Below are 14,841 nucleotides of genomic sequence, written 5' to 3' on the forward strand. Positions count from 1 at the left end.
CTGTGACCAGCACACGTGTGTTTTGCTGGTCCATTTACAGTGACCAGCACACTTCTCATCTCCACAGTGATCAGCACACTTCTTATCTTCACAGTGACACTTCTCGCCTTTACAGTGAGTAGCACACTTCTCATCTCCACAGTGATCAGCACACTTCTCATCTTCACAGTGATCAGCACACTTCTCATCTTCACAGTGACACTTCTCGCCTTTACAGTGAGTAGCACACTTCTCATCTTCCAGTGAGTAACACACTTCTCATCTCCACAGTGATCAGCACACTTCTCATCTTCACAGTGATCAGCACACTTCTCGTCTTCACAGTGATCAGCACTTTTCTCGTCTTCACAGTGAGTAGCACACTTCTCATCTTCACAGTGAGTAGCACACTTCTCATCTTCAGAGTGATCAGCACACTTCTCATCTTCCAGTGAGTAACACACTTCTCATCTCCACAGTGATTAGCACACTTCTCATCTTCAAAGTGAGTAGCACACTTCTCGTCTTCACAGTGATCAGCACTTTTCTCGTCTTCACAGTGAGTAGCACACTTCTCGTCTTCACAGTGAGTAGCACACTTCTCATCTTCACAGTGAGTAGCACACTTCTCATCTTCACAGTGAGTAGCACACTTCTCGTCTTCACAGTGATCAGCACACTTCTTGTTCTCATATTGAGTAGCACACTTCTCATCTTCACAGTGACACTTCTCGCCTTTACAGTGAGTAGCACACTTCTCATCTTCACAGTGAGTAGCACACTTCTCGTCTTCACAGTGATCAGCACACTTCTCATCTTCACAGTGATCAGCACACTTCTTGTTCTCATATTGAGTAGCACACTTCTCATCTTCACAGTGAGTAGCACACTTCTCGTCTTCACAGTGAGTAGCACACTTCTCATCTTCACAGTGAGTAGCACACTTGTCATCTTCACAGTGAGTAACACACTTCTCGTCTTCACAGTGAGTAGCACACTTGTCATCTTCACAGTGAGTAACACACTTCTCGTCTTCACAGTGATCAGCACACTTCTCGTCTTCACAGTGAGTAGCACACTTCTCGTCTTCAGAGTGATCAGCACACTCCTCGTCTTCACAGTGAGTAGCACACTTCTCGTCTTCAGAGTGATCAGCACACTTCTCGTCTTCACAGTGAGTAGCACCCTTCTCGTCTTCACAGTGATCAGCACACTTCTCATCTTCACAGTGAGTAGCACACTTCTCATCTTCACAGTGAGTAGCACACTTCTCGTCTTCACAGTGATCAGCACACTTCTCATCTTCACACTGATCAGCATACTTCTCGTCTTCACAGTCTCATCTTCACAGTGAGTAGCACACTTCTCGTCTTCACAGTGATCAGCACACTTCTCATCTTCACAGTGAGTAGCACACTTCTCGTCTTCACAGTGAGTAGCACACTTCTAAGTTGCTGATCAATTTACAGTGATTAGAACACTCCTTAAAGTACTCATTCTTCACAGTATTCTGTTTCAGTTTGTTTAAAATAATTTGTTTGCATTTTTTATTAATAATTTTGCTTTCTCAGCTGAACTGGTCAATATGCAAGCTGTGAATCTGCCATCTCTATTTTCACAGGACCCTGGTGATCCTCCTTTGAAATAGTGAATTTGCTTTAGAACATTCACTGCATACTTAGAAGCCATAGATGGATTGAAGTTTAAACCTAATAGGAAACGCAATTTGCTGCATCATTATTTGGTTGTTGGAGAACAACATTTATTTGACCATTTACCTGAATTCATTGGTAATGATGATGATGGTGTCATGAGTTTGAGGTTGCAGTTAAAAGATTGGAATTTTATTTTCAGGGAAAGATACATTTGGTGGTACTTTATCATACATTTATCACACCGGAACAGTCCCCTAATGAGCCTTATGACTCATATAGTACAGCTTTAAAAGTTTTTGCAGCATATTGTGAATTTGAACGTTTTACCTTACAACTCATTAGAGATCAGATTGTGTCTAGATGTTATTCTAAAAAAATCAGCAAAGATTGGGATTGTTGGCCTGTAAGAATCCTACAGTTGATGAAGCAATAGACATTGAACTTTCTCATGCATACTCAAACAGCTAGAATATGACAATTCTGCCCGTTGTGTGGCCAAAGTTTGTTATAACAAACATAGGCCCTCATTACAACCATGGCGGTAAATGCTGCCGACCGCCATGCTGACGGCCGCCAAGATACTGTGACCGCGGCGGTATACCGTTACAGGTATTTTAACCCACACAGAGAAATCCGCCACTATAAAGACACACAACAAGTCAGCCAGCCCAAAGGTCAGTGATAAACTGGCTGTACCAAAACCCACACTGTTACTCCAACAGAAATACGTCCACAGCATCAGGACCCACGAATCACCACAGCGGTCTTTCAACCATTGGCGGTACACACCGGAGCGCTCAAAATATACACACACTAACAAAACTACACCACATTGGACAATTCAAAATACACACCACACGCATGCACCCAATCCAATATAAAACACACACCCACATTACCCACAACCCCTTACAATGAAAATAAATATAGCCAACTGACAGAGAGACAAGCCAGGAGCACCCACTCAATCTGAGCCACAAAACACCATCACCCATACACCATCCATACACCTCACAGCACACACCCTAACACATCACCCCACACACCCTCACACATACCACTCACTCTACAACCATGGCACCACAAAGACACCCCAGGTTTTCATGGGAAGAGCTAAGGGTCATGGTGGAGGAAATCATCCGGGTAGAGCCACAGCTATTCGGATCACAGGTGCAGCAGAAATCCATTGCAAAGAAGATGGAGCTATGGCGGAGAGTCGTGGACAGGGTCAACGCCATGGGACAGCACCCCAGAACAAGGGATGACATTAGGAAGAGGTGGAACGAACTATGGGGGAAGGTTGCAAGACACCAGGTAGCCGCACAGAGGACTGGCGGTGGACCCCCATCTCCTCCCCCACAACTAACAACATGGGAGGAGCAAGTCTTGGCAATCATGCATCCTGAGAGCCTCGCAGGAGTAGCAGGAGGACTAGATTCTGGTAAGTACATTTTTTACTACTTTACCCCCCCCCAACCAACCTGCATGCCATCACAAACTCCCACCCCTACCCTTACTCCATCACTACACCACCTCACATACACCCCACCATCACAACCCACCATTCCCAACACCAAGCCCTGCATGCAACAACAATGCATGGACACCCATCACAGACCTGCATAGACACCCATCACCACAGCATGCTCAATAGTAACCATCACTTTCTTAACCAAATCATATCTCACACAAGCCAAAGCTGCTTTGCCAATAACAACCATAGAGGGAAACATATCCATGCACAAGATGTCACACGCAGTAACAATAACACTGCATTTTCATCTCCACAGGACCCCCACTCAACGTCACCGAAGAGGAGGTGCCACCAACATCTAGTCCCCCTCCCAGAAGAGGCTGTAGGAAAGTACCATCTTGCCTGGCATGTTACCCCCATATTTCACTGTATATATGTTGTTTTAGTTGTAGGTGTCACTGGGACCCTGCCAGCCAGGGCCCCAGTGCTCATAAGTGTGCCCTGTATGTGTGACGTGTTATGACTAATTGTCTCACTGAGGCTCTGCTATTCAGAACCTCAGTGGTTATGCTCTCTCATTTCTTTCAAATTGTCACTAACAGGCTAGTAACCAATTTTACCAATTTACATTGGCATACTGGAACACCCTTATAATTCCCTAGTATATGGTACTGAGGTACCCAGGGTATTGGGGTTCCAGGAGATCCCTATGGGCTGCAGCATTTCTTTTGCCACCCATAGGGAGCTCTGACAATTCTTACACAGGCCTGCCACTGCAGCCTGAGTGAAATAACGTCCACGTTATTTCACAGCCATTTTACACTGCACTTAAGTAACTTATAAGTCACCTATATGTCTAACCTTTACCTGGTAAAGGTTGGGTGCTAAGTTACTTAGTGTGTGGGCACCCTGGCACTAGCCAAGGTGCCCCCACATTGTTCAGGGCCAATTCCCCGGACTTTGTGAGTGCGGGGACACCATTACACGCGTGCACTACATATAGGTCACTACCTATGTGTAGCTTCACAATGGTGACTCCGAATATGGCCATGTAACATGTCTAAGATCATGGAATTGCATCACCAATGCCATCCTGGTATTGGGGAGACAATCCCATGATTCCCTGGGTCTCTAGCACAGACCTGGGTACTGCCAAACTGCCTTTCCCGGGGTTCCACTGCAGCTGCTGCTGCTGCCAACCCCTCAGAGAGGTTTCTGCCCTCCTGGGGTCCAGCCAGGCTTGGCCCAGGAAGGCAGAACAAAGGACTTCCTCAGAGAGAGGGTGTTACACCCTCTCCCTTTGGAAAAAGGTGTTAAGGCAGGGGAGGAGTAGGCTCCCCCAGCCTCTGGAAATGCTTTCATGGGCACAGATGGTGCCCATTTCTGCATAAGCCAGTCTACACCGGTTCAGGGACCCCTCAGCCCTGCTCTGGCGCAAAACTGGACAAAGGAAAGGGGAGTGAACACTCCCCTGACCTGCACCTCCCCTGGGAGGTGCCCAGAGCTCCTCCAGTGTGCTCCAGACCTCTGCCATCTTGGAAACAGAGGTGCTGCTGGCACACTGGACTGCTCTGAGTGGCCAGGGCCAGCAGGTGACATCAGAGACTCCTTCTGATAGGCTCCTTCAGGTGTTGCTAGCCTATCCTCTCTCCTAAGTAGCCAAACCCTGTTTTCTGGCTATGTAGGGTCTTTGCTTTGGGGAATTCCTTAGATAACGAATGCAAGAGCTCATCAGAGTTCCTCTGCATCTCTCTCTTCACCTTCTGCCAAGGAATCGACTGATGACTGCGCTGGAAGCCTGCAAAACCGCAACAAAGTAGCAACGACGACTACTTCAACACTGTAACGCTGATCTAGCCGCCTTCTCGACTGTTTTCCTGGTGGTGCATGCTGTGGGGGTAGTCTGCCTCCTCTCTGCACTAGAAGCTGTGAAGAAATCTCCCGTGGGTCGACGGAATCTTACCCCTGCAACCGCAGGCACCAAAGAACTGCATCACCGGTCCTCTGGGTCTCCTCTCAGCACGACGAGCGAGGTCCCTTGAACTCAGCAACTCTGTCCAAATGACTCCCACAGTCCAGTGACTCTTCAGTCCAAGTTTGGTGGAGGTAAGTCCTTGCCTCCCCACGCTAGACTGTATTGCTGAGAACCGCGTGTTTTTCAGCTACTCCGGCTCCTGTGCACTCACCGAGGATTTCCTTTGTGCACAGCCAAGCCTGGGTCCCCAGCACTCGAACCAGCATTGCACGACCTCCTGAGTTGTCCTCCAGCGGCGTGGGACTCTCTTGTGCAACTTCGGGTGAGCACCATTTCACTCCACTTCGTAGTGCCTGTTCCGGCACTTCTGCGGGTGCTGCCTGCTTCTGAGAGGGCTCCTTGACTTGCAGGACGCCCCCTCTGTCTCCTCACACAATTGGCGACATCCTGGTCCTTTCTGTGCCACAGCAGCATCCAAAAACCCTAACAGCAACCCTTGCAGCTAGCAAGGCTTGTTTGCGGTCTTTCTGCGAGAAAACACTTCTGCACGACTCTTCCCGAAGTGGGACATCCATCCTCGAAAGGGGAAGTTTCTAGCCCTTGTCGTTTGTGCAGAATCCTCAGCTTCTACCATCCAGTGGCAGCTTCTTTGCATCCACAGCTGGCATTTCCTGGGCATCTGCCCACTCCCGACTTGATCGTGACTTTTGGACTTGGTCCCCTTATTCCACAGGTACTCTCGTCTGGAAATCCATCGTTGTTGCATTGCTGGTGTTGGTCTTTCCTGCAGAATTCCCCTATCACGACTTCTGTGCTCTTTGGGGAACTTAGGTGCACTTTGCACCCACTTTTCAGGGTCTTGGGGTGGGCTATTTTTCAAACCTCACTGTTTTCTTACAGTCCCAGCAACCCTCTACAAGGTCACATAGGTTTGGGGTCCATTCGTGGTTCGCATTCCACTTCTAGAGTATATGGTTTGTGTTGCCCCTATCCCTATGTGCCCCCATTGCATTCTATTGTGACTATACATTGTTTGCACTGTTTTCTATTGCTATTACTGCATATTTTGGTATTGTGTACATATATCTTGTGTATATTTGCTATCCTCATACTGAGGTTACTCACTGAGATACTTTGGCATATTGTCATAAAAATAAAGTACCTTTATTTTTAGTAAATCTGTGTATTCTGTTTTCTTATGATATTGTTCATATGACACTAGTGGTACTGTAGGAGCTTCACTCGTCTCCTAGTTCAGCCTAAGCTGCTCTGCTAAGCTACCTTTTCTATCAGCCTAGGCTGCTAGACACCCCTATACACTAATAAGGGATACCTGGGCCTGGTGCAAGGTGTAAGTACCCCTTGGTACTCACTACAAGCCAGTCCAGCCTCCTACATTGGTTGTGCAGCGGTGGGATAAGTACTTTGCAACTACTTACCACTTTTTGTCATTGTACTTTTCATAAGAGAAAAATATACAAAACAAGTTCAGTGTATGTACACCTAACCAAAAAGTTTTGCTTTTCTTCTCTCACTTCTTTACTAAGTGCTGAAAAGTACCTCTAAACTTTCTAAAAAGTTCTTAAAAAGTTTAAAAAGTTTTTTCTGTCTTTCAAAAACTTCTGAAAAACTTTTTCTCACTTTTTCTGTCCCTTAAACACTTTCTATAATGTCTGGTACAGGCCAAACTCTTGATCTGTCCAACATAGCTTATGACAACCTTAGCTGGAAGGAAGCAAGGAGTCTCTGTATAGATAGAGGTTTAGGGGTAGGGAAGAATCCCTCAAGACAAGTGTTGGTTAATATGCTCATTGAACAAGATAAGACCTTAGGTGGCACGTCTGGTGAGAAATTAGCTGATGGTTCCAACTCTGATTCTGGGGCACCCCTAGCAAAAGATGTAGGAGGGAAACTTTCCAACCTGCCCCCTAGCAAGCCACCTAGCATAGCTGGTACTGATGAGAATTCACATCACAGTAAAAGTGTTGTCTCACATCACAGTAATAGTGTTGTTTCTCATCATAGTAGAAGTATCACTTCTGTAGGCCAGAATGTTAGTGTGACATCTGTTAGGGCCAGGTCTCCTTCTGTTCATTCTCACCATTCTTCTGTTTCAAGACATGCACTACCCACCCACCCTGATGACAGAGTGTTAGAAAGGGAGCTCAATAGATTGAGAGTGGAACAATCCAGGCTGAAGCTCAAGAAGCAACAGCTGGATTTAGATAGGCAATCCTTAGAGATAGAAAGAGAAAGACAGAAATTGGGTTTAGAAACCCATGGTGGCAGCAGCAGTATTCCAAATAGTCATCCTACAAAAGACCATGATTCTAGGAATCTGCACAAGATAGTTCCCCCTTACAAGGAGGGGGATGACATTAACAAGTGGTTTGCTGCACTTGAGAGGGCCTGTGTTGTACAGGATGTCCCTCAAAGGCAGTGGGCTGCTATCCTATGGCTATCATTTAGTGGAAAGGGTAGGGATAGGCTCCTTACTGTAAAAGAAAATGAGGCCAATGATTTCAAAGTTCTTAAGAATGCACTCCTAGATGGTTATGGCTTAACCACTGAACAGTACAGGATGAAGTTCAGACAAACCAAAAAGGAGTCTTCACAAGACTGGGTAGACTTTGTTGACCATTCAGTGAAGGCCTTGGAGGGGTGGTTACATGGCAGTAAAGTTACTGATTATGAAAGCCTGTATAACCTAATCCTGAGAGAGCATATTCTTAATAATTGTGTGTCTGATTTGTTACACCAGTACCTGGTGGACTCTGATCTGACCTCTCCTCAAGAATTGGGAAAGAAGGCAGACAAATGGGTCAGAACAAGGGTGAACAGAAAAGTTCATACAGGGGGTGACAAAGATGGTAAGAAGAAGGATGGTAAGTCTTCTGACAAGGGTGGGGACAAATCTAAAAATGAGTCTTCATCAGGCCCACAAAAACACTCTGGTGGGGGTGGTGGGCCCAAATCCTCTTCAAATCAAAACAAAGAAAAGAAACCATGGTGCTATTTATGTAAAATAAAAGGCCATTGGACAACAGATCCCAGTTGTCCAAAGAAAAGCACCAAGCCTCCTACCACTACAACCCCTGCTGCTACACCTAGTGTCCCTACTAATAGCAGTGGTGGTGGGAGCAAACCTACTAATAGCTGTAGGAGGCTGGACTGGCTTGTAGTGAGTACCAAGGGGTACTTGCACCTTGCACCAGGCCCAGTTATCCCTTATTAGTGTATATGGTGTCTAGCAGCTTAGGCTGATAGATAATGGTAGCTTAGCAGAGCAGCTTAGGCTGAACTAGGAGACGTGTGAAGCTACTACAGCACCACAAGTGTCACTTGCACAATATCATAAGAAAACACAATACACAGATATACTAAAAATAAAGGTACTTTCTTTTTATGACAATATGCCAAAGTATCTCAGTGAGTACCCTCAGTATGAGGATAGCAATTATACACAAGTTATATGTACACAATACCAAAAATATGCAGTATAGTCTTAGAAAACAGTGCAAACAATGTATAGTTACAATAGGATGCAATGGGGACACATAGGGATAGGGGCAACACAAACCATATACTCCAAAGGTGGAATGTGAACCACGAATGGACCCCAAACCTATGTGACCTTGTAGAGGGTCGCTGGGACTATTAGAAAATAGTGAGGGTTAGAAAAATAGCCCTCCCCAAGACCCTGAAAAGTGAGTGCAAAGTGCACTGAAGTTCCCCAAAAGACAAAGAGTCGTGATAGAAGAATAATGCAGGAAAGACACCAACCAACAATGCAACAACTGTGGATTTCCAATCTAGGGTACCTGTGGAACAAGGGGACCAAGTCCAAAAGTCACAAGCAAGTCGGAGATGGGCAAATGCCCAGGAAATGCCAGCTGTGGGTGCAAAGAAGCTTCTACTGGACAGAAGAAGCTGTGGTTTCTGCAAGAACAAAAAGGGCTAGAGACTTCTTCTTTGGTGGACGCATCCCACTTGCCGTCGACAGTTGTGCAGAATTGTTTTCCTGCCGAAACAACGCCAACAAGCCTTGCTAGCTGCAAATCGTGCGGTTAACGTTTTTGGACGCTGCTGTGGCCCAGGAGGGACCAGGAGGTCGCAAATTGGACCAGGAGAGAGAAGGGACATCAAGCAAGACAAGAAGCCCTCTCTGAAGCAGGTAGCACCCGGAGAAGTGCCAGAAACAGGCACTACGAAGATGCATGAAACGGTGCTTGCCGAAGTTGCACAAAGGAGTCCCACGTCGCCGGAGACCAACTTAGAAAGTCGTGCAATGCAGGTTAGAGTGCCGTGGACCCAGGCTTGGCTGTGCACAAAGGATTTATGCCGGAAGTGCATAGGGGCCGGAGTAGCTGCAAAAGTTGCGGTTCCCAGCAATGCAGCCCAGCGAGGTGAGGCAAGGACTTACCTCCACCAAACTTAGACTGAAGAGTCACTGGACTGTGGGGGTCACTTGGACAGAGTCGCTGGATTCGAGGGACCTCGCTCGTCGTGCTGAGAGGAGACCCAAGGGACCGGTAATGCAGCTTTTTGGTGCCTGCGGTTGCAGGGGGAAGATTCTGTCGACCCACGGGAGATTTCTTCGGAGCTTCTGGTGCAGAGAGGAGGCAGACTACCCCCACAGCATGCACAGACAGGAAAACAGTCGAGAAGGCGGCAGGATCAGCGTTACAGAGTTGCAGTAGTCGTATTAGCTACTTTGTTGCAGTTTTGCAGGCTTCCAGCGCGGTCAGCAGTCGATTCCTTATCAGAAGGTGAAGAGAGAGATGCAGAGGAACTCTGATGAGCTCTTGCATTCGTTATCTAAAGTTTCCCCTGAGACAGAGACCCTAAATAGCCAGAAAAGAGGGTTTGGCTACTTAGGAGAGAGGATAGGCTACTAACACCTGAAGGAGCCTATCAGAAGGAGTCTCTGACGTCACCTGGTGGCACTGGCCACTCAGAGCAGTCCAGTGTGCTGGCAGCACCTCTGTTTCCAAGATGGCAGAGGTCTGGAGCACACTGGAGGAGCTCTGGACACCTCCCAGGGGAGGTGCAAGTCAGGGGAGTGGTCACTCCCCTTTCCTTTGTCCAGTTTCGCACCAGAGCAGGGGCTAAGGGGTCCCTGCACCGGTGTAGACTGGCTTATGCAGAATTGGGCACATCTGTGCCCAAGAAAGCATTTCCAGAGGCTGGGGGAGGCTACCCCTCCCCTGCCTTCACACCATTTTCCAAAGGGAGAGGGTGTAACACCCTCTCTCAGAGGAAGTCCTTTGTTCTGCCATCCTGGGACAAGCCTGGCTTGACCCCAGGGGGGCAGAAACCTGTCTGAGGGGTTGGCAGCAGCAGCAGCTGCAGTGAAACCCCAGGAAAGGCAGTTTGGCAGTACCAGGGTCTGTGCTACAGACCACTGGGATCATCGAATTGTGCCAACAATGCCAGGATGGCATAGAGGGGGCAATTCCATGATCTTAGACATGTTACATGGCCATATTCGGAGTTACCATTGTTAAGCTACATATAGGTATTGACCTATATGTAGTGCACGCGTGTAATGGTGTCCCCGCACTCACAAAGTTCAGGGAATTGGCTCTGAACAATGTGGGGGCACCTTGGCTAGTGCCAGGGTGCCCTCACACTAAGTAACTTTGCACCTAACCTTTACCAGGTAAAGGTTAGACATATAGGTGACTTATAAGTTACTTAAGTGCAGTGTAAAATGGCTGTGAAATAACGTGGACGTTATTTCACTCAGGCTGCAGTGGCAGGCCTGTGTAAGAATTGTCAGAGCTCCCTATGGGTGGCAAAAGAAATGCTGCAGCCCATAGGGATCTCCAGGAACCCCAATACCCTGGGTACCTTAGTACCATGTACTAGGGAATTATAAGGGTGTTCCAGTAAGCCAATGTAAATTGGTAAAATTGGTCACTAGCCTGTTAGTGACAATTTGAAAGAAATGAGAGAGCATAACCACTGAGGTTCTGATTAGCAGAGCCTCAGTGAGACAGTTAGTCACTACACAGGTAACACATTCAGGCACACTTATGAGCACTGGGGCCCTGGAGAACAGGGTCCCAGTGACACATACAACTAGAACAACATATATACAGTGAAAAATGGGGGTAACATGCCAGGCAAGATGGTACTTTCCTACACAACCCCCCCCCCAAACGAAGGACAATAAGACTAGCCATGACCTGATGAGTCTTCATTGTCTAAGTGGAAATATCTGGAGAGTCCATCTGCATTGGAGTGGCTACTCCCAGGTCTATGTTCCACTGTATAGTCCATTCCCTGTAGGGATATGGACCACCTCAACAATTTTGGATTTTCACCTTTCATTTGTTTTAGCCAAAGTAGAGGTTTGTGGTCTGTCTGAACAATGAAGTGAGTGCCAAACAGGTATGGCCTCAACTTCTTCAGAGCCCAGACCACAGCAAAGGCCTCCCTCTCTATGGCAGACCAACGCTTTTCTCTAGGGGTCAACCTCCTACTAATAAAAGCAACAGGTTGATCCTGGCCCTCAGAATTAAGTTGTGATAGGACTGCCCCTACTCCTAATTCAGATGCATCAGTTTGGACATAGAATTTTTTAGAGTAACAAGGGCTTATTAGGACAGGTGCAGAGCACATGGCCTGCTTCAGCTCCTCAAAAGCTTTCTGACAGTTTGCTGTCCATAATACCTTTTTAGGCATCTTCTTGGAGGTGAGGTCATTAAGAGGGGCTGCAATGGAGCCATAGTTCTTAATGAACCTCCTGTAATACCCAGTGAGGCCTAGGAAGGCTCTCACCTGAGTCTGAGTAGTAGGGGGAACCCAGTCTATGATAGTCTGGATTTTCCCCTGAAGTGGTGCAATCTGTTCCCCACCAACAAGGTGTCCCAGATAAACCACCTTTCCCTGCCCTATCTGGCACTTTGAAGCCTTGATAGTGAGGCCTGCCTTTTGCAGGGCCTCCAAAACTTTCCATAGGTGGACCAGGTGCTCATCCCAGCTGGAGCTAAAGACAGCTATATCGTCCAGATATGCTGCACTGAAAGCTTCCAGTCCTTGCAGGACTGTGTTCACCAACCTCTGAAAAGTGGCAGGTGCATTCTTCAAACCAAAAGGCATTACAGTGAACTGGTAATGTCCTCCAATGGTTGAAAATGCAGTCTTTGGTTTAGCATCTTCTGACAATTTGATCTGCCAATACCCTGCAGTCAAGTCAAAAGTGCTTAGATACTTGGCAGATGCCAGTGTATCTATGAGCTCATCTGCCCTGGGTATAGGGTGAGCATCAGTTTTGGTTACAAGGTTGAGACCTCTATAGTCTACACAAAACCGCATTTCCTTCTTTCCATCTTTGGAATGGGGTTTTGGTACAAGTACCACAGGAGAAGCCCATGGACTTTCAGAGTGCTCAACCACTCCTAGTTCTAACATTTTCTGGACCTCTTGCTTTATGCAGTCCCTGACATGGTCAGGCTGCCTATAGATCTTACCTTTGACAGGTAAACTGTCTCCAGTATCTATAGTGTGCTCACACCAAGAAGTGGTACCTGGCACAGTAGAGAAGAGTTCAGAGAATTGATCCAGGAGATTTATGCAATTATCTTTCTGCTCAGCAGTAAGACAATGAGCCAAAACTACACCTTCCACAAGAGCATCTTGTTCTGTGGAAGAGAAGAGATCAGGTAGAGGATCACTGTCTTCTTCCTGTCCCTCATCAGTTGCCATGAGCAGGGTGAGATCAGCCCTGTCATAGTAGGGTTTCAGGCGGTTTACATGGAGTACCCTAAGGGGACTCCTTGCAGTGCCTAAGTCAACTAAATAGGTGACTTCACCCTTTTTCTCAACAATTGTGTGGGGACCACTCCATTTATCTTGGAGTGCTCTTGGGGCCACAGGCTCCAAGACCCACACTTTCTGCCCTGGTTGGTACTGAACCAAAACAGCCTTCTGATCATGCCATTGCTTCTGGAGCTCTTGGCTGGCCTGAAGGTTTTGACTGGCCTTTTTCATATACTCAGCCATCCTTGATCTGAGGCCAAGTACATAGTCCACAATATCCTGCTTAGGAGCTTTTAAAGGTTGTTCCCAACCCTCCTTCACAAGTGTTAGTGGACCCCTAACAGGGTGTCCAAAAAGAAGTTCAAAGGGGCTGAAGCCCACTCCTTTCTGGGGTACCTCCCTGTAGGCAAAAAGGAGGCATGGTAGAAGGATATCCCATCTCCTGCGGAGTTTTTCAGGGAGACCCATAATCATGCCTTTGAGAGTTTTGTTAAATCTCTCCACCAGTCCATTTGTTTGTGGATGATAGGGTGTAGTGAACTTATAAGTTACACCACACTCCTTCCACATGGCCTTTAAGTATGCAGACATGAAATTGCTTCCCCTGTCTGATACTACTTCCTTTGGGAAGCCCACCCTGGAAAATATTCCCAGGAGGGCCTTTGCCACTGCAGGAGCTGTAGTGGCCCTTAAAGGAATAGCTTCAGGATATCTTGTGGCATGGTCCACTACCACCAAGATGAATCTATTGCCTGAAGCAGTAGGAGGGTCAAGGGGGCCAACTATGTCAACCCCTACCCTTTCAAAGGGAACCCCAACCACAGGCAGTGGAATAAGGGGTGCCTTTGGGGTGCCACCTGTCTTGCCACTGGCTTGACAGGTTTCACAGGACTTACAAAATTCCTTTGTGTCCTCAGACATTCTAGACCAATGAAACAAGGGGACAAGCCTGTCCCAAGTTTTCATTTGTCCTAGATGCCCAGCTAGGAGAATGTCGTGTGCCAGAGTTAGGAGGAACTTTCTGTACTTCTGAGGAATCAGCAATCTCCTGGCAGCTCCAGGTTTAGGATCCCTTGCCTCACTGTACAAGAGGTTGTCCTCCCAGTAAACTCTGTGAGAGTCACTGACATCCCCATTAGCCTGTCTGACAGATTGCTGTCTTAGACCCTCTAATGTGGGACAGGTTTGCTGTGCCACACTCAGCTCCTCTCTGGCAGGCCCCCCTTCATCCAAAAGCTCAGCAGTATCTGCTTCCAGCTCCTCTGGTGTAGGTTCTGCACAGGGAGGGAATTCTTCTTCCTCTGAAGTTGAATCCACTGTAGAGGGAGGGATAGTAGGAAGTGGTTTGCTTCTACTAGCCCTAGCTTTAGGGAGCACTTGGTCCATTGTTCCAGGATCCAAGCTTCCCTGTCCTTTTTGCTTTTTGGCCTGAGGCCTTGTCAAAGCAAAAATATGCCCTGGGATGCCCAGCATTGCTGCATGGGCCTCCAACTCCACATCTGACCAAGCTGATGTCTCCAAATCATTTCCTAGTAGACAGTCTACAGGTAAATCTGAAGCTACCACAACTTTCTTTGGACCAGTAACCCCCATCCAGTTGAGATTAACAACAGCCATGGGGTGGCTAAGTGTGTTGTTGTGAGCATCGGTTACTTGGTACTGGTGACCAAGTAGGTGTTGTTCAGGGTGGACCAGTTTCTCTATGACCATAGTCACACTGGCACCAGTGTCCCTGTAGGCCTGAATCTCAACACCATTTATTAGGGGTAGCTGCCTGTACTTATCCATATTAAGAGGACAAGCAGCTAAGGTGGCTAAATCAATAGCCCCCTCAGAGACTAACACAGCCTCTGTGGCCTCCCTAACAAGGCCAACCCCAACTAAATTACCAAAAGTGAGCCCAGCTACTCCCTTGGATTGGCTATTAGTAGGTTTGCTCCCACCACCACTGCTATTAGTAGGGACACTAGGTGTAGCAGTAGGGGTTGTAG

The 14,841-nt window shown here is 47.3% G+C and overlaps 1 protein-coding gene across 1 annotated transcript in view; it reads right to left on the reverse strand.

Annotated features, from left to right (window-relative positions):
* Positions 1-327: 327 nt before the first annotated feature.
* Positions 328-14,841, reverse strand: part of LOC138279475 (axoneme-associated protein mst101(2)-like) — a 190,352-nt gene continuing 175,838 nt past the window's right edge. The window contains exons 3-4 of the mRNA XM_069219406.1: positions 444-1,308; positions 328-343 (exon numbers count right to left, since the gene is read on the reverse strand). Of these exons, the coding sequence (XP_069075507.1) occupies positions 328-343; positions 444-1,308 (881 nt within the window). The remainder of the gene's footprint in view (positions 344-443; positions 1,309-14,841) is intronic.

The sequence above is a fragment of the Pleurodeles waltl genome, chromosome 2_2, assembly GCF_031143425.1.
Source record: "Pleurodeles waltl isolate 20211129_DDA chromosome 2_2, aPleWal1.hap1.20221129, whole genome shotgun sequence".
Classification (NCBI taxonomy): domain Eukaryota; kingdom Metazoa; phylum Chordata; class Amphibia; order Caudata; family Salamandridae; genus Pleurodeles; species Pleurodeles waltl.